Source organism: Periplaneta americana, chromosome 4, assembly GCF_040183065.1.
Source record: "Periplaneta americana isolate PAMFEO1 chromosome 4, P.americana_PAMFEO1_priV1, whole genome shotgun sequence".
NCBI classification, from domain to species: domain Eukaryota; kingdom Metazoa; phylum Arthropoda; class Insecta; order Blattodea; family Blattidae; genus Periplaneta; species Periplaneta americana.
The window spans coordinates 52,290,708-52,311,650 of NC_091120.1; the positions used below are offsets into that span (position 1 = coordinate 52,290,708).

Here is a 20,943-nt window from a genome sequence, read left to right on the forward strand (position 1 = left end):
GTTCAATGCCGCCATCAGTCCCTATCCAGAGCAAGATAATTCAGTCTTTACCATCATATCCCACCTCCTTCAAATCCATTTTTATATTACCCTCCCATCTACGTCTCGGTCTCTCCTAAGGTATTTTTCCCTCCGACTTCGTAAGTAACATTCTATATGCATTTCTCGATTTGTCCATACGTGCTACATGCCCTGCCCATCTCAAACGTCTATATTTAATGTTCCTAATTATGTTAGGTGAAGAATACAAATGCGTGCAGTTCTGCGTTATGTAACTTTCTCTATTCTCTTGTAACTTCATCCCTCTTAGCTCCTCACCACTTTACTTCCCTTTACTCAGATATCTTATTAGAAGCGGTTCTTAAATTACCAGTATAAAATATTACTGAAGTCCATACCGTAAAAAATATATATATAAATACTATTCCTATTATTTGTTTCAGATTAAGTCATAGCCTAAGTTTAGAAATTCGTCTACGTATTTCCCTGTGTAAATTTACTTACAAACAGGGAATGATACCATAATACGTGTAAAACTTAGGTTATGGGAAAAGCAGACAGATGGAATGTCACAAATCATTATCCGGGCACAGGAATGCTAAAAATTATTTTTTTCTTAGTCTCGAAATAGATTTATTACAACATTACAATACTTTCTCTATACTTCGTGTAATGAAAGAATAAAATTCGTGGATCTGTACCTCTACGCCTCCTCCATAAACGCCCACGGAGCTGTACTGTACAGGGAGGAACACCAACACATCTCTTGAATACAAATCAGATCTACACCGGTCTATCAACTTGCCCACTAAACTGCATGCGTGGAGAATTTTGATTGAGAGGTTACTGGGAATAAGCTATTAACCAACATTTAATATGATGTGCACAGAAACTGGCAGGGTGGAATGGAATAATAAAATAAATGTTCTGTAAGTTATAATACTAAAATATACGGGGAATACCTAAACGCAGCGTACGAGGACAATAAATTGAAACAAAACAGAAGTGCGACATGTCACATGATCTTTAGTACAGTGTTGTCAAGTTATGGGGAAACAAAACTGGTTAACATGTTTGATGTACTGTATTATAGACAGTAGAATGAACAAAAATACGAAATAGCAAAATCTCTAAACAAATGCTTACGACAGATTTAATTATATCACTTATTACTAAGTCACTGTATAGTCCTGAAGGTAAACTTACGAATTCTAAATGAGGCAGTAGAGCAAGTGGACAGCTTCAAGTACTTGGGTTGTACTATAAGCAGTAACATGAGCTGCTGCCAAGAAGTCAAAAGGAGAATAGCAATGGCAAAGGAAGTTTTTAATAGAAAAAGAAGCATCTTCTGCGGACCTCTGGAGAAAGAACTAAGGAAGAGATTAGTGAAGTGCTTTGTGTGGAGTATGGCATTGTATGGGGCAGAAACATGGACATTACGACGAAGTGAAGAGAAGCGAACAGAAGCATTTGAAATGTGGATATGGAGAAGGATAGAGCGTGTGAAATGGAAGGAGTAAGAAACGAAGTTGTTTTGGAAAGAATGGATGAAGAAAGAATGATGCTGAAACTGATCAGGAAGAGGAAAAGGAATTGACTGGGTCACTGGTTGGGAAGAAACTGTCTACTGAAGGATGCACTGGAAGGAATGGTGAACAGGAGAAGAGTTCGTGGCAGAAGAAGATATCAGATGATAGACGACATTAAGATATGTGGATCATATGCGAAGACGAAGAGGAAGGCAGAAAATAGGAAAAACTGGAGAATGCTGAGTTTGCAGTGAAAAACCTGCACTTGGGCAGAACACTATGGATGTATGAATGAATGTATAGCTCTGTATACATACAGATAAGTAATGTCGATTTTGGAGCAGAATTTTAGTTGAAGTGTGTTGTGACAAGAAAATATCCAATCTTCAAAATAAAGACCATTAGACTCTATGGTCTTGAGCCATCTTTCGGAGAGGTTTGTATTCTCGCGACGGTACCATTTTCTGGTTTTTTATGCGAAAAATTCGGTGATACAAATTTCAACGACTTCCAAGTTTTGGAAATTTCTTCCTCGCAGGAAGTAGGCCATGATTCGAAACACACATTAATCTGAAGGCATAAGAACAAGGCTATATACCGGATGTGATATCAGTTCGATTTCTCTTAATTCCTGGATTTTTTCCATGGTTGTTCGAACGGTATGGGGTCTCGCATTGTCCTTTTGCAAGATAATTCTATTTCGATTAATTAATGCCGGGTACCTCACTCTCAAAACTTCATGGATTCATTCTAGCTGTTGAGACTAAAGATCGGCATCGACTGCACGTCCGTTTGGAACAAACTCCCAGTGAATCACATCTTTAAAATAAAATTCCACAACATACAAAAAATTACTTTGGGGCCGAACCGATTTTGTTTAACGGCGACTTTGGCAGACTGAGGGGATCGAGCTACTGTCTTGAGGTGTCAGAGTTGTGGTAATATATTAATTTGTCATCACATGTGACAATTCTCCTCATAAATCTATCATCCATGGGATTATCGATAAGCTGACGACAGATACCACTCTGCGTTGAGCCTGTTAAGATGTCAAATGTATTCATGAAGTACAGATCTACAACTTCTGTATGATTTTCTAAGCATTTTAATGTGGCAATGTATTATATCTTTTCAAGCACCAAGTTCTTCTGATAACCTAGGAGTCCTTTTGTGGATTTAAAAAAAATGTATGAACTAAAAAGTACCTGTAATTAAAAAAGAAAGCGAAATTAACTATTTACATAAACTTTATTGCTTGTTTTATGTCCTCTATCTATCTATTCTCCAAATGTTTCCCACATATAGTTTATATATATACAGGCTGGTTCACGAAGATTTACCGTCATTTACGGAGCTTATTTCTGAAGACATTCTGAGCAAAAACTACATATAAACATTTGTCCTAATCGCAATATTTTCAAAGCTACATTAATTTGAAGTAGTTAGTAAAATACCTTTTTTCTTTAGTTTTACGGGTAAAAAAATATTACGAATAGAGAAAGAACTATTCAAAAGTATCATTTCCATAATTGGCTAGTGTTCTGAAGCTGAAAATATCTTGTTAATTGCTTTGTACATATTTTATTTTCTAATGTTTAACTAAAAATGACATCATTCTTACGCACTTATCACAAATCATACGATTTTAGGAACTTGATCCTTTACAGTTAAATTATGCATTCTAATGTACAGTGTTAAAGAATATACAAGAGTGACGTGATTTGAACAATTGTTGTGATAAATGCGCAAGAAAATGTAATTGTGTAGTTAAAAATCGAAAAAAAATTCTGTACGAAGCAACTATGGAATTCACAACACATTTTTAGCTTCAGAATACTAGCTAATTAAAGAAATGGCACTCCTGAATAGTTCATTCTTTATCTAATATTCTTTTATCCCTAAAACTAAAGAATATTGGTATTTTACAAACAACTTCCAAACTTCCAATTAGTGTAATTCTGAAAATATTGAAATTAGGACAAATGTTTTTATGATATTTTTTGCTCAGAATGTCTTCGGAAATAAGCTCCGTAAATGACGGTAAATCCTCGTGAATCACTCTGTGTGTGTATATATATATATATATATATATATATATATATATATATATATATTAAATATATGTAATAGGCTTACTGCTACATACCACACATAAATTTTCCTGGCCCTAAATTTACAGGCCGAATAGGCTGCTTACAATACCAAGAGTAAAACGCAAATTGTGTTCACATTATTGCATATAATTCATTTAGTGTGCAAATAATATTATCAATATTTGAAATGAAAAAAATATATATCTAGTCTATTATTATTATTATTATTATTATTATTATTATTATTATTATTATTATTATTATTATTATTTTGAATACAAGAATATCTGTAATCAGGTAAAATATAACTCGTCCATAATTGCATTGTCTTTTGATCGTGTTCATATTTAATGTAACGTTATCCTAAACGGATCTACGTACTGAAAGACTGGGGTCGACACTGTTTTAATTGACTGCTATTAAATATAACTAAAATATTTCTACATTACTTTCGACAGAAATTGTAAGAAACTTTCCCTGCCAACGTCTCATAAACACAGCTACCATGCTTGCAGCTTAAAATAGCATAGATGAAGAATACGAATGCTTGTAAATACTTCCAGGTTGGTGGTATAACAGAAACATCTGTGAAGGACAAGTCAGATATTTCTTCCTCTCTTGAAACCTTTCTTCGCGTTTTCTATAGATTTTCTGCTAAGCAGAACAATTAGCGAAGGGGTTCGGTCAGTATGTAATGGAAATAGCAAGGATCTATGACTCACTCATCCTTCTGCGGACAGAACAGTAGAAGCGTCTACACGAGGCCCGAGCAAGCACGCTTGCAGATCAATGCTTTCGGTAAGTTACTTCTTTACATTAAATCAGTTAATCCTTAAATTGGCAATGTATCCTATAGGATACAACAGGTTAACAGGCTATATGCTATAATTTTAATAGAATAGACAAAAAATTGGTAGGAAAATTAAAATTTCCGTGGTGTGTTGGTCAGCATGCTGGCTTCCAGGTCAGGAGATCCCGGGTTCGATCCCCGGGCTAGGCTCTCGGTGAATTTTTCTTGAAGAAGAGGAATTCCCTGGGTGTCTAGAGTCTGGAAATTTGTATGAATGTGAGTGTGCCGGGTTAATATAAATTAACCAATCATTACAATATAAAAATACGTCAGGACTGTCGCTGGGCAGTAACCTGAACACACGTTTCAGCGTCACATTGATGACAAGTAACTCCATCTGTTAACACAACCATAACGCATCTAATAGATGCTATAGAGTTACCAACAACGAAAAAAAAAACTATAATACTGCACAACATATAAAATATGTACATTGCGATAGTTGTTTTCTTTACAGTCCGACACGGTTTAATAAACTAGTGTGAGAAATGAAGTTTGCCAATTTAAGGGTTTCTTAGGTCGTGCCTAAAATAGCCTTAAAAGTGCAGGAAATAGTCTCTAAAGAATTGAAAATAGGCTCTAACAAAAAAAAACGTTTTCTTTAAAAACATGTTTCAAATCAGAAATTCACTTCTAGAATTTAATAATTTTAAATGCTTATATACCGTTACCACCACTACCACTAAAAGCACAAGAACAACATATATCTAACTAAATAATTAAATGCGAAAAATAAGTTTTACACATAAATTCAGTACACAAACAAGTCAAATATAATCAATTTTTACCTAGCCTTGTCCGTTAATGTCCATAAATAGCTTCTCAGTAAATAACTAATACTTTTTCTTTGCAACTAAAAAGCAATGCCAACTGTCACTCAACACAAATTTGTATGCTGAAAATGAACGGTTCACGTCCACTGAAGTAATGAAGTAACAGGAGCGTATTTCAATTTTGACACTAGTTGGACTGAAATGTTACATTGTAAATCCGTGTTCTTCCCTGCTAGGATATCTGAAGCAGTGCGCAGGTCCTTCAGTTCTACATTTCTCTGCAGAACTTCCTCCAGTTTATCCCGTACTTTATTTTCAACAGAAGCAGGAACACTTTTGGAATTTGAAATACAAATTTTCGAAATAAGAATGGGTGTCTTGACTTATTAGAGATAAAATTTACTTAATAGGTCAAAATAGGCAATTTAGATGATATTAGAATACCAATTTTAGGCATAGTTTTATATGAAATGTGTACTTGCAAGTTTTATGAACTTATCTTTTAATGATTAAAATAGATTTTTACCTAAAATCCGAAGTCTATGTATCACTTCAGAGCACGTCTTATCTAGAGCTATTCATAAATGTGAAAACATGTGAAATTATTCTGCATTGTCTTTAGGCAAATTGCGACTTACGCGAAGTTTTCTCGTCCTGAGGTCAATGTGAACGGTTTCTTCACAAAATATTCTAGTGTATTTTTAAATGAATGAAACCATGAGCCATGAATATCTGTATAAAATTTATTCTTAGAATAAGTAATACACAAATGTTTAGCTCCAACAGTATAGTCGACAGACGTTTTCTTTTCGGGGCATAATTCTGTAGACGAAAAGTTTAATCCTGTGGCATACTCTGTACACTATTTCACTTGACACTAGATCCTATATAAGAGAAAAGTTTAAAATTGTCTGCCTATTTTGAGTAGGCTACAGCATCATCACTATCACCTTTACTTTTTAGCTTCGCTCTATAATATGTCATTATGAAAGTTCAGGATAACAGACAGGGTTTGGAATTGAACGGGTTACATCAGCTTACTTGTCTATGCGGATGACGTGAATATGTCAGCAGAAAATCCACAAACGATTAGGGAAAACACGGCAATTTTACTTGAAGCAAGTAAAGCGATAGGTTTAGAAGTAAATCCCGAAAAGACAAAGTATATGATTATGTCTCGTGACTAGAATATTGTACGAAATGGAAATAAAAAAATTGGAGATTTATCCTTCGAAAAAGTGGAAAAATTCAAATATCTTGGAGCAACAGTAACAAATATAAATAGCACTCGGGAGGAAATTAAACGCAGAATAAATAATATGGGAAACCGTGTTATTATTCGCTTGAGAAGCTTTTGTCATCTAGTCTGCTGTCAAAAAATCTGAAAGTTCAAATTTATAAAACAGTTATATTACCAGTTGTTCTGTATGATTGTGAAACTTGGACTGTCACTTTGAGAGAGGAACAGAGATTAAGGGTGTTTGAGAATAAGGTTCTTAGGAAAATATTTGGGGCTTAGAGGGATGAAGTTACAGGAGAATGGAGAAAGTTACACAACGCAGAATTGCATGCATTGTATTCTTCACCTGACATAATTAGGAATATTAAATCCAGACGTTTGAGATGGGCAGGACATGTAGCACGTATGGGCGAATCCAGAAATGCATAGAGAGTGTTAGTTGGGAGACCGGAGGGAAATAGACCTTTGGGGAGGTCGAGACGTAGATGGGAGGATAACATGAAAATGAATTTGAGGGAGGTGGGATATGATGATAGAGAGTGGATTAATCTTGCACAGGATAGGGACGGCAGCAGCAGCAGCATTCGTCGTCATTATCATCACCCACCATCACAAGGACTACTCAGAGGAATGGTATATACCGGCTTCATTCAGTTCATCGTTTTTAGGCTGGATTCCTTTTCACTGGATTTCAATTAATATGTCAACACTGAAAGATTATAATCTGTCCTCTGTACCTGGCTAATTCATGTCTATTAGGAAGTTTATATAACCGGCACTAAGTGTGTAGTTACCAGTTTTCGAGGTAGCGAAACGAGAAGAGAGAACAGTACAGTGTAACTTCGATTATCCGTGGTAATGAAGGAGGTGGACTGGATGGTTAATCGAAAAAATCGAATAATCCGTATCATAAAACAGTTTCACAAATTAAGTGCAGAAGACTTACATTTTAGTAATTTCCTTCTTGGTCTTTTGTTTGACATGCTAGGTAGTGGATCATAAATTCACTCATTAAAGTCTGGTTGTCAACGACGTGTTTTTAAGGGCCAAGATAACTCTGTGATAGCTGTCTGTGGAAAGAGATCTTGTATTCTGATGCGAGATGGGCCACAGGTTCTCCTTTCTCAAACGGCTCAATTATTTGTAATTTTTTCGATAATAATTACCGCAAAGTTTTCTTTTGATGCCCGCGGAAGACATTTTGCACAGAAGTTATAGTTACAATACGGCAATTCGAAGCAAGACAAGGATTGAATGGTGGACGGACATTGAAATTGTGTGCACATTTTTTAATCATTTATTTGAAAGCAGATAGTGACTATTTTACAAGTTGGAGGAAAGCCACCACGATGGACCACGATGGCCGGCAGCATTCTGCTCGTCAACGTTTTTAAAATACACTATTTTCCGCACCCGCTTATGCAGTACTTGTCTTTTTACAGTCTCTCCTTTCATTTATTTATCTTACACAGACACAGTAAAATATGTCAGTTTTACTTATCCAATGTATTGAAACACTCACACTTGAACAAATGAACTCAGGAGGCACTTGCTGCCTATACCCTATTTCAGTTTGGTTGATAGGCATTCCCCTCTACTCACACTCTTTACCATCCGTGAAGGGGAAGATGTCACTGTTCATCTTACTAACGTTCGACTAATTGACTTCGAACATAGTGAATATTCTTATTATTGAAAATGTTTACCGGTAATCTATATTTAGAAGTTTATATACTTCGCACGAAAACATGACGACCTTCCCTCATCCCCTTCACCAGTTAACTGCAGGCACGCGCAAGGGATAAACCCTTAGCCGAGTTGCCAATTCTTGAAGTCATTGTGATTTGCGAACGTTTTTCAAACTGTGTTCCGTGAAACCGCGATTTTCAGAAAGACTATATTATCTTTGTAAATATATATCTTAATTTATAATTACTAAAACAAAATTGGTATGAAAATGAACAAACTTATTTTAAAAACACTTTATATTTATATTTTCACTAACATGTTTTGCCTAAATAAACAAAAAAATGCAGACTTCTATAATAAGTGTTAAATTCTCACGTTATTAAAGTTCCAGAATTTTATACTTAATTAAGAATGTTGCGCCGGTAAAATTTTCTGAAACTGTGATCATTGAATAGTTATAGAATTTATAGTACGAAAGAGTAAAGTTAGATTTTATCAGCTTCGCCTTGGGTGATAATTCCCACGAACGCATAAAATCTGTTTACTCTAGTGTGCTATACAATATTTTATTCATTACTGGTATGTAAATTTAATTTTAAATTGTAGGGATTTTCTTTGTAATGTGTTGTTGGCGAAGAAGTTCATTTACATTCATTTTAATTAATGCTAATATGTTGGTTGTCATGTAGAGAGTGATTTAAAAACATTTAATTCACTGCTGTAAGTTAGAAAACTTTTAAGCACTGCTGTGAATAATGTCATATTTGGGTTGCTAAGGACGGTGTTGCTGTTGGCGATATCTCTTTCGCGTGCTGTTCACATACTGTTCGGCGAAGTAAATCACGTATAAAATCGTCTATCTTACCGAATTCTGTTTTAATTTGTTTATTTTCTCTTTAGTTGGTGAACCGTAATTCTTAATTTCTATGCCCATATATCCAACTCCGCCGGTTGCGTCCGATGTTAAGTGATTAAGATGTATACTTATTAAATTGCCTGAACTTTCGATTACTTTATGGATAGAATTTCTAACGTTAGACACAATTTTAACACTTTGTTTTCTTAGCTACGCTCCTCTGCAAATAAGATATTCTGTTTTCTTCGACGGTGTTATTTGTTGTTCTTGTCGTGATCTTCAGGTGTATCAGGAGGCCTGGCTGCGGATCATCTGCTCCAACACTCATTAATCATGGCCGGAATAAATTAGACATATTGAGGCGCACAACGGTATAAAACAACACGTCGACAAAGACACTGAGAACGGGTGAAAGCCATCAGGTAGAGGCAATGGCTGTTAGATTTGGCAATGCTGGGCTCTATTGTATTTCTGCCACGCGGCTAGGGGTTGAGTAGAGGATGGGGGTTTATGAGGGATTACCAATTCCAAGAAGAGAGGCCGTCATGTTTCCGAGCCAAGTATACAAGCGTTTATATTTCATTTTATTGCTGCTGTTTATGTCAACTGGCACATTAAAAAGCTACTGAGAGCAGAAGATAAATGTTTTCTTCACAGCTAGTTGCTACTCTACAGCATACACAAAGGGACAATCTGCACTGCGTCACTCCCCTGCATCACAATATAAATTAACATTCCTTAATTTATTATTAGTTGAAAATATTGTAACGACACTAAAATATGCTCAAACACGTGATTGTCAAACATCTGTATCGCTGTATTTTATATCCACTTATGTACTTCATTTAATATTTTATTTTCTTGTGTGTACAACATGGGGGGTGCAGGTATAAGAGGTAACAGCTATCGTTCTGTTACTGACGGACTCAGTGTAAGTAGAAGGGGAAAGAAATGCCTTCGCATCCCTCAACTTGTATGAAATGGCGTTTAATTCCGATTGTGTTCTACATTACAAGCTTGTTACGTCACATGCCAGAAATCGTGGCTAACGAGAAAGACAGGCTACGGCGCGACGTCACATTCTTAGTCATAACATGGCCAACATTGAACAAGTTTATATATAAATACACATTTAACATGAGTTTAATATAGTAATTCCTTTGTTTTTTTAGAACTTTGAACATGTATTTATATTAGGCGATTGTCAAGATGGCCATGACTAGACCATGATAACCACGTGATTCCAAATCCCGCCATAGCCTGTCTTTCTCGTTAGCCATGTTAGAAATGCTATGGCGGATATAGCAGACGATCGCCTTCTAGTTAAGACCCTATAGGTTTATACGAGGGTAAGTCTCATAAACTTGCGACATAGGACACATAGCTTTCTTTCGAAAGAAATAGTGCTAAATATTTTATGGATCTCGTTCAGGTTGGAACCCGCGAATTTCGGAACTAAAGTCAAGCACAGGAACCACACGCATCGTTGCGATCGTAAAATTCCTTAAACTGCGTTCCAGCTAGAAAATTTCTCCGTAATAGATTATGACGGACCCGAATTCTCAGCAACCGGTCCTGTTTCTTTGTGAACACTGTTGTCATTAACCGACAGGCAACATTACAATGGGACGCTCGCTGATGACCGATCCTGTGCGGCTTCTTGTGAAGTCTGCATCGTATTTGTTCGACAAAACTAATGAACCCGACGTCTAGGAACGTGACTTCTTACTGCGAAACAAATAAAATGCACACAATGTAGCAAATGGACCGGAATCCATCTAACGAAACATCGTGGTTATTCTGTTAGCATATCATCATAGGCCTGTGACATTGGAACATGTGTACAGTGAAAGAAAGCCAACTCACTCCAGCAGCACCGCTCCGTCTTCTACAGTACAGTCTGCAGAAGAGAATATTACACACATCCCTCTGAATTATTTTATATCTTTATTTAACTTCATTTCAACTATTATAAAATTCCATTCATCACATGTGGGCTTAGATGTATTGTCTATTGCGTGTTTAGTTTGTAATTACAGTGAACAACAAGATGCGTTCTCAAAGTTTCGAAAGCGAATGAGTGTCTACTACTGTCTACCATGGATTTGAATGCAGGTAACTTGCCCCGACCGGGAATCGAACCCGGGCCACCTGGTTTCGCGGCCAGACGCGCTAACCGTTACTCCACAGGTGTGGTCTCTATTTAATTTACACACAATATTATTCATTATTGAAATCTGTTCCACCAGTTTAACTCCACTGTTCTCTAAACTTTCAATTGAATGAGGAATAAGTCCAAAATTTGATACAATATAATGACACTGTTGTTCAATACTTTGGTCACAAAGAAGTATTTGAACCACACCTACAAAAGCTGCATCATTCTTATCGAACATCTCTATCACCTTCTTTACACTAAAAAACGTTTATGCAAGTATCTGCATGCTTGCAGCCGGGATCCCCACCGTGTTAAAACAGGGACAGGTGGAAGAAGCAATCCAGGACACTCATTCCTCAATGTAGTAACACGAGCTGGAGTTTTTATAAATACTTTTTCACATTTGCTACTAGTCTATCGGTTATTCAGAATGCAAAATACATCTGCACCATAATGTGAAACTAAATATTCTAGTTTCCAAGAAGTGTTTCTTTCTTTCTGAGCCATATTTCGGAGCGCACTTCACGACAGTTTGTATTATACTTGAATGAACTGTACCGCAGCGGTTGTGTCGTCTCCGTACACACATACACTGCGTACTCTGCGTATATCCTGCAGTGAATTGGCTTCCTTTCACTGTAAACATGCTCCAATGTCACAGGCCTACATCATTATCAATTACTAATCTTAAATATTCTACTGAACAAAGCTTTCAAATGCGGAGGACTCCAAGCGCCCCAGTACCCATGCTTACTTAAATTTCACATATGTGAGAAGAATATCGATAAATCATTGCTTTTATTTATTTATTTATTTTTTTAGCTTTCGCAAAGAAATGACGGATTACAAGACATATATTCCAATTTTCTTTAACTTCTCCAATTTACTTCAAAATAGCCAATTAAAATTTCTTATGGATCAGTACCTACAACTGACCGATGTACGTTAATAATCAAATTTCTTTTCGCTCACGAAAAAATATTACGAAATGATTAAGTGATTTTGACACGTACAGTATGCCGTGACATATGGGAGGGGGGGGGGGAGGGAATCCAAAATTCTTCAAGCAGATGCTAATAGGGCTAAGAGAACGACCTACTAACTCCTAACAACAATCGTGTTTTGTCTACATCAGTATAAACAGGAAGAACATATCGTAAAAGTATGTAGTTCAGAGATGTACAACCTCTATTCCGTCTTCAACTGAACAAGACAACAATAACAAACAAGGAGACTCCATCTATACCACCAAGAGTTAGGCTACATTCTAATTGTGACGACATGTAAAATGAAAGTAAAGGTTTTATTCATCATCTGGCATTCGCCTTATAGTTGGAAAAGTCTCGGAAAAGTCATTCATCCGCATAGACAAGAAGCTGATATAATCCGTTCAATTCCAAACTCTCTCTGTTATCCTGAACTTTCCTAATGGCATATTCTAGAGCGAAGTTAAAAAGTAAAGGTGATAGTGCATCTCCTTGCTTTAGCCCGCAGTGAATTGGAAAAGCATCCAACGGATGGCTGACCTACACGGGCTCTGCTGTAGATACGTTTCACTGAGACACATTTTAATTAATCGAACTAGTTTCTTCGGAATACCAACTTCTATAAGAATATTATATATTACTTCCCTCTTAACAGAGTCATATACCTTTTTGAAATCTATGAATAACTGATGTAGACCTACTGTACCCTTATACTCCCATTTTTTCTCCAATATCTGTCGAATTCAAAAAAATCTCATCAATAGTCGATCTATTACGCCTAAAACCACACTGATGATCCCAATAATTTCATCTACATACGGAGTTAATCTTTTTAAAAGAATATTGGACTTTTCTTTCAGTCCCATTCCGAGACTTATTGTGTGGTTTCGTAACAAACTGTTTTTTTTTACGGTGATGGGTTGTTAGCCCTTCGCCCAACCCCCAAGCTGGAGGACATCATCTACATACGGAGTTAATCTTCTCAAAATAATATTGGACTTTTTTTTCAGTCCCATTCCGAGGAAATTTAGAAATCTTCTCACTATTCGTGAGCTGCCACAAGGGACAAAGAGTACTTAACCATAATGTTTACAAGTTCAGTGAACCATTAATTTTGTTTTGACAATGAAACTCCTACAAGTACATACTGTGTGGTTTCGTAACAAACTGTTTTTTTTACGGTGATGGGTTGTTAGCCCTTCGCCCAACCCCCAAGCTGGAGGACCACCCCTTATCGGCTGTCCACGACTGCTTATTCAATATATTCGCAGCTACCCTCCATATCTGGAGGCCGTCTCCTCTATCCGCAACCTGAGGACGCGCCATGCCGTGGTGATAGGGACCCACAATACATGAATAAACCGACACATGGTGGAACTCCTTTGAGAGGAGTTATCATGAAACAAGGTCATTACCAAAGACAGCATATGAAATTATATTGACTATTTCGGTCATGTAATCAGTGACCAATCGTGTATAAGAATTCGTTCAATTTCAACCAATAACGGTCATCTATCACTGTAATATTGTCGAAATAATCTTGTCCCGCCTGATTCGCAAGGTAGTTGTATGTGTGTACTTGTAAGTGGGAACATTCCCTTTACTATAATGAACTTCCTTAAGGGGAAACTGTACTGGTTGAGTACTCAGACATTCAGGCGAACCGGATTGACATTATGGTGAAGTGATTTTTGTGATTTGTGACTTAAGCAAATAATATATTTAAGATTAAATAAAATTGGATAAGACCACACCGTACACGAGCCTGGCTCTTACGGTAGTAGTTAGAAACATTTTTGTTTTATAAATTTAATTTGTACTCACTAGCTAGCTAGTTAAAATAAATAAATAAATAAATAAAGATTAAGTAAAAAAGAGGATAGATTTATGTGCATGAGAAGGCCAACTGGAAACTGCTAACAATTAATCTTCCCTTTAAAATTAAAGCAAATAAAGTTCCATATGAAAAATTGACTTTATATTAGAAGATATTAATGTTTTATAATTCCAGAAATTTAGAGTGAGGAGAAGGAGATTATGAAATGACAACTTACAAGTTCCCCTTGGTTGTATTTTATGAGAGCTGAGAGCAAAAATAGTCTATTAAATGCTTATATTGACCTTTCAATTGTGTTCTATTTCTTATTGCAAGTTCTATTAATATAGATTACTATGCAGTCTTAAGCTGCAATTATATTTTGAAGTAAGGGATTTTTTATTGGAATCCAGGGGAAAAATTGGAGGTATTTTAGGAGTTTTTAGTCTAAATAGGTTGATGGCAAGTAGTAATAAAGGATATACCTTAGAAGACCGTTCAAAGTACGAACTTCAATATGCAATTATACTTACTTACCTACTGGCTTTTAAGGAACCCGGAGGTTCATTGCCGTCCTCACATAAGCCCGCCATTGGTCCCTATCCTGAGCAAGATTAATCCAGTCTCTACCATCATATCCCACCTCCCTCAAATCCATTTTAATATTATCTTCCCATCTACGTCTCGGCCTCCCCAAAGGTCTTTTTCCCTCTGGCCTCCCAACTAACACTCTATATGCATTTCTGGATTCGCCCATACGTGCTACATGCCCTGCCCATCTCAAACGTCTGAATTTTATGTTCCTAATTATGTCAGGTGAAGTATACAATGCGTGCAGCTCTGCGTTGTGTAACTTTCTCCATTCTCCTGTAACTTCATCCCTCTTAGCCTCAAATATTTTTCTAAGAACCTTATTCTCAAACACCCTTAATCTCTGTTCCTCTCTCAAAGTGAGAGTCCAAGTTTCACAACCATACAGAACAACCGGTAATATAACTGTTTTATAAATTCTAACTTTCAGACTTTTTGACAGAAGACTAGATGACAAAAGCTTCTCAACCGAATAATAACTGGCATTTCCCATATTTAGTCTGCGTTTAATTTCCTCCCGAGTGTCATTTATATTTGTTACTGTTGCTCCAAGGTATTTGAATTTTTCCACCTCTTCGAAGGATAAATCTCCAATTTTTATAGTTCCATTTCGTACAATATTCTGGTCACGAGAGACAATCATATACTTAGTCTTTTCGGGATTTACTTCCAAACCTTATCGCTTTATTTGCTTCAACTATGCAATTATATTAAATAGAATAAAAAATGTCATTTTCATCGTTTATTGACTATTCTAATCACGAAATAATCTTAGCAAAAATCACTCGTGGATTCTTCTTTTCAGATAATTTCCCTCGCGTTCGCTTCCCGCTTGTGAAATTATCGACAAAATGAAATTCACTCATGGTATTACTTATGATAATGATAACATACGCTTACGTTCATGGCCTGTACGGGAATAGAACCAACATCTATAACCTAGAGCTCTACCTTAGCCTTTATGTACAAATGCTTGCTTCACAACCAAAGAACCCGTAACATCCATCTCAAAAAAAGACTGGTTCATGCTACAGTAAGTGATTTCTATAGTAAAACATGTTTGGAATATGCTTACTACCTTTCCGGTTTTATTGCGGTATGTAAATACAGGAGATGAAAACGGAGGATGACTTGTCAATATTTCCTGTGTTTATCGAACTTTCTCTTCACGAGGAAGTTTACTGCAAGGAGATATATGACAATAATTATTACGATTAAGTAATAAATTGCATCCTACTTTGCAGCGTCATGAGTTCACGAAAACAAATTACAATAAAAATTGTAGACACACGGAAATAAACAACAATATTGCTTCGAGATTTACAACAGATGTGCACACGTTAGAATGCAAGTGAGACAGAGCGCCGAGATTTGCGTGTTCTTTCACTTTCTGTTTCATACACGATCTTTACGCTTGCAACTTCGTGCACATAATTAAAAGGCGGGGAGTGCAAGCAGGTAAGAAGAACCCAGCTTCACTGTCACCCAGATAATCAATTAATGGCTACTCAAACCGGAGACGGTTTTTTGTCCTCTTTCACTAAAGCTCTCCAGAAATTCCTGTCTTCAGCTGCGTCTTGACGGCCTTCCATTAGGTGTAGATATACTTGGTTTTCCAACACAGTCATGGTCTGCCGAGTGGTCTTTACCCTCTTGGACTCTTCTCCATTGCTCTTTTGAGGAGATTTTTCTGATCTCGTCTCCGTAGCGCGACAACCCATGAAGGGTCAACGCCGACCAGCAGGATGCTGACTGCCGGCCTCACGTCCACATACTTCAGTATCCAACCGAAACAGATGTATCGTGTGGTCAGCGTAATGATCCCCCTTAGATGTTATAGCTGATTTTCGAAACCGGATTTTGCTACTTATTAGCTATAGCTCACCAAATTCAACAGCCATCGCTAGGGACCGGATTTTTATGTAATATCAAGGTGTGAAATATGTACATATTTATGTAAGAAAAATAAGCTGAATATGTACCAAAATATGTAAAATCATAAAAATATTTAATACCAATATCTGGCAGGTATAGGATAGGTAAGACTCTCCAGTTGTGTTTTCATAGAGCACCCGAATTTTTTACCGCACGCTTGACACATTACTATTTTTCCATCTGTAGTGAAAGTTTCGTCCATCGCAATCCATGATTTTATTTTTGTCGTTAGGGTTGAAGATACAGGGACCATTTTCGTTAGTTAAAAGCAGCAGATAAACTCACTTGCACTTCATACAGGCACTGTTTCGCTTTACTGGATTAGGAGAAAATAAGAGCAGATGTGGGACACATGCATTTTAGCTGCTCCCTGTAAGAAACAAAGTGCCTAATAAAGCCTCAAACTATATGCATTTACAAACTGTTGTTTGAAAAGTGACATTCCTGTCTCATTCAGAAGGGTAAGATTATTCCAGTCGAGAACCATATTTTCTAATTGCTCGGAAAATCCCATTTCCGTATAGGTCTACTAAATTTACGGTCTTACTAATAAAAACTCTATATACAGACGTTTAACTGTCTTATACTTATACAATGAGTAGCTCGTTTATAAGTCGTGTGTAAATTGCTTACTAATAATCACTACACACGTCGTGTATAACAGTACAACTGTTACACAGCTACGTCATAGTTTCGTCATTACTTCGTTACGAAAGGTAATAGAATATCTGAGGTTCTCTACTGGATCCGGTAGAGCGCTCTAGTGTGGCGTGTTAAATATCGATAGTACAACTGGCTCTAATCGATTACCACACTACATTTTGGTCAAAGAGTACAAGCTACAGCAATATTATTCTAATAATTCTATGATCTTTGGTTTGTTCTTCTGTGGTTACAAGGTAAACATCATCATAAAATGACAGTCGATACGAACAGCTGTTAAAGGGGCGGCCATTTTTTTCCTATATACAACGCTTAAACAAGGGGTTTCGTATATATAACTACTGCAAAGCAATTCCCATTGTATAGGTACAGCCTGTTTATACGTCCATAGCTTATTCACGGTTTATTAGTAACGTTTTCTGTCTCAACTCTGCATAAGTCTCGTATAAAAACTATACACGGTTTATTAGTAAGACTGCTAAAGTAAAGAGGTCAAGCAATTACCTGAAAAGCTATTTATTTTAATCTTTCAACATATTTCCAGTTTGTTCTTTTACTCCAGCTTCTTTTCAAAAGTCGGCATCTTTATTGCGGCTCATGTCAGACTTGACACGGGTTTTCCCTGGAAGGATTAGGAAGAGGGTGGGTAAGGTTGCAAATTGCATGGGAACGGCTTGTTAAGACGTGTGCAGAATAATTATATAACCTTTCTTGGGTAGGTAAAAAGGCTTTTCAAATCTGTGTATTTCACATTGTAAACTTCCCCAGGAGAATTTTTTTTTTTTTTTTTCCTTTTAGAGAAGTAAAAATGAATAAAACCCCTAAATGTGTAGATTTATGTAATACCAAGCCATAATATGTAATGTGGGGTAAATATGTAAAAATATGTAGTATAAAATTTTAATATATTAAAGATAATTACAAGATTCGCAAATATTTGTTATTTATATACGGTTAGGTTGAAAGGAATATAATATGTCATTACATAAAAATCCGGTCCCTAGTCATCACGATGCTAGGCACACAGCGGTTCCATCCACTGGTCGAAATTTCACGAGAAAATTCCTTCCTCATGAGGAATCGAACCAGCGCTCATTCTGTAACACGAGTCCACAGCATGATAACTTAGACCAGTGACGACCAACTCAGCCGCTCTTACGAAGCACTGTGTGGACTCACGTGCACTCACGAGCAAAAAGAGCAACATTCACACTGCAAGCATTGGTTGAAAGGATCTGCTCTCGCATACTTCTCGTGTGCAACGAAGAGTGCTCTCGCACAAAGAACACGAGTTGTTCACCATTGCCTCAGATCCACGACGCTACTGTGCAGGATAAATAAGTAGCTAAATAAAACTGAAAGACTAAAACAACAGTTAGAACCTTAAAAGTTTCAAATTCAAATATTGGAGTGGTTTAGTTTTGATCCCACTTTTTAAATTAGGTAATTTTAGATCCTACCAATTTGTCACATTTTATTCGTCAGAGAGTGAAACACAAAATACGATATTTTGATATTAATATGAGAGAAATACAGGGTGATTCAAAAGTCGGGCGACATAGACAAACTCCGTTATTAGTGCAGACAGCGAAAAATGGAAAGAGAGGAAAGTTGTTGGAAATACGCAGTTTCCAATCTAATGTGCTTGAATTTTCAATGTACAATACCCCATTGAGGCTTACACTAGTACGACACAGCCGATAGTCCGAAAGCTGGCACATTAGTGGCTTTTTCGCTAGTTCTACCGGATTTTATAAACGTATTTAACGGAGAAAATAGTTGGCATACAGAGTTTAGAGGTTATTTAACTTCTCACAGTGCAAATGAACATTTCTTTACGTTGCTAGCAAAAGAATTAAGGATTCTTGTCTGGCCGTTTTTCCTGAACTTGTAATGGCAACACTGCTAATTATCGTCATCATTTCGTAATTTACCCTATGCATTATGGTGATTGCGATAAAGTAAATGTCCCCTACGGAGATGTAGCAACAGGGCATTTTCCGTTCTCATTGAGGTTTGTACCAGTGTACAATCTTAACGGTGCATTCTACGTTGAACATTCAAGCACTTTAGATTCAAAACAACATATTTCAACTTTCCCCTCTTTTCATTTTCACTATCTGCACTAATAACGGGGTTTCATTATGTCGCCGGACTTTTAAATCACCCTGTATAATAGGTTGTAACCAAAGAAACAGGGGCTTAGTAATACAAGTGTCTGAAAATTGGCTGTCAATTTATGCTGTGTCCATGCATGTAATCACAAATCTCTAATTGTAAACGGTTTATAATGGCGGGGTTTTCAGTCTGAGGTGGAGTCAGTTTCGCTGTACATCTTGAAGACGTGGGTTTGAATCCCACTCACGGCACGCATGTTAAGTCTCCTTTTATGCTTTGTGGAGGTGAAGGCCCCGGTAGGGTGTGACCATCCATAAAAACGTTCAATCTTCCAGATCGTTAAACATTAAAATGTGAACAAAGGCCCACTTCACTTCGACTAGAAGTAAGATGAGGTTTGAAGAGTTAGATCAAAATGAATTCGGTTCCTAGCGGGAATGTTACAAATTAAATATCTTTCAACAATTAAAGACAGAGTTAAAATATGAAGATTGAGATAAAAGTATTATGTCTCACTTTATGTTCTTAAGCTTCTGATATCGTTCTCAACTTCAAAACAATTCATTCTCCCATCTAGTCCCGACATCTCAGTGTTCTCTGGGTTTGTAATTAGTTTCAGAATACACGTATCTGTTGGCAGATCAAGTGTGTCGATGTAAATTTTCTTAGTGTTTTCCTGTTTTTTACGTACTTGATTATTTAACGATGCTCTATCAACTACTAGGTTATTTAGCGCCGATGGGATTGGTGATAGCGAGGTGGTATTTTGGCGAGATGAGACCGAGGATTCGCCATAGATTACCTGACATTCTCCTTGCGGTTGGGGAAAACCTCGAAAAAAGTCAAACCAGGCAATCAGCCCAAGCGGGAATCGAACCCACGCCCGACTGCAACTTCGGATCGGCAAGCGCCTTAGCCGACTGAGCTGCGCCGGTGGCTTTTTCCTGTTTTTAAATTCAATTAAAATGAATGTAAAATTTACTGTTCTATGCAAATAAATGAACTTCTGTTTTGGTCTCAGTGGTCATTCTCGGTCCACCTTTTTAGGTCTCTTCGCCTGGGGACGGTATTGAAGCATGGCTTTTGGAAGTCTATTCGATTCATTCGTTGGACATGGTTTTTCTACTGCAGCTGTACTTGTTTATAAACTGTGAGACTGGCTGTAACTGGAGTTATTGCATGATATCCTCATTTCTTTTGTGGTCCAAGCGAGTATATCCTAGTGTTGCACTCAAAAATTTCTGCTGATATCAGTACTCCTCATTGTCCATGTTTCACTTCCGTAACATAGTATAGGTCTAGCGAAGGTTTTTTACAAACGTATTCTTGTGGGTCGCTATACTATGGAAGGCTTCATAATTTTGTTGATTATTACCACTGTTTTATTGTATTTGCAAATTTTAGAAATTATATCAATTTCACCAAAAAAATGTTCAATCATAGCCAAGCTACGTAAACTCATTTACTCTTTGTATTAATTTGTTGTTTAAGCAAATTTTGTTTGCGACCGGGTATTTGCCACAAAATGCCGTGACTTTTGTTTTATTTATTTAAACTTATAAATCAAGTGTCTGAGTCCACCTAATGTTTTCCAAAAATTGGCGCCACTGGACACAATTGACCTTCTGGAGAAGCTAAAAGGATAC

General features: G+C 36.8%; 2 protein-coding genes across 3 annotated transcripts in view; one reads left to right on the top strand and one right to left on the bottom strand.

Annotated features, from left to right (window-relative positions):
* Positions 1-20,943, bottom strand: part of LOC138697796 (centrosomal protein of 135 kDa-like) — a 123,569-nt gene that overhangs the window by 57,945 nt on the left and 44,681 nt on the right. The window lies entirely within an intron of this gene.
* The window catches only part of LOC138697798 (uncharacterized), a 36,659-nt gene that overhangs the window by 2,299 nt on the left and 13,417 nt on the right, over positions 1-20,943 (top strand). Inside the window, exon 1 of one of the 2 annotated variants that reach the window (XM_069823310.1) lies at positions 4,318-4,420. The exons of the other annotated variant lie outside the window; for it this stretch is intronic. Coding sequence (XP_069679411.1) covers positions 4,412-4,420 — 9 coding nt within the window. The 5' untranslated portion in view covers positions 4,318-4,411. Of the gene's footprint in view, positions 1-4,317; positions 4,421-20,943 lie in introns of those variants that run through there. 2 annotated transcript variants of the gene reach the window in all.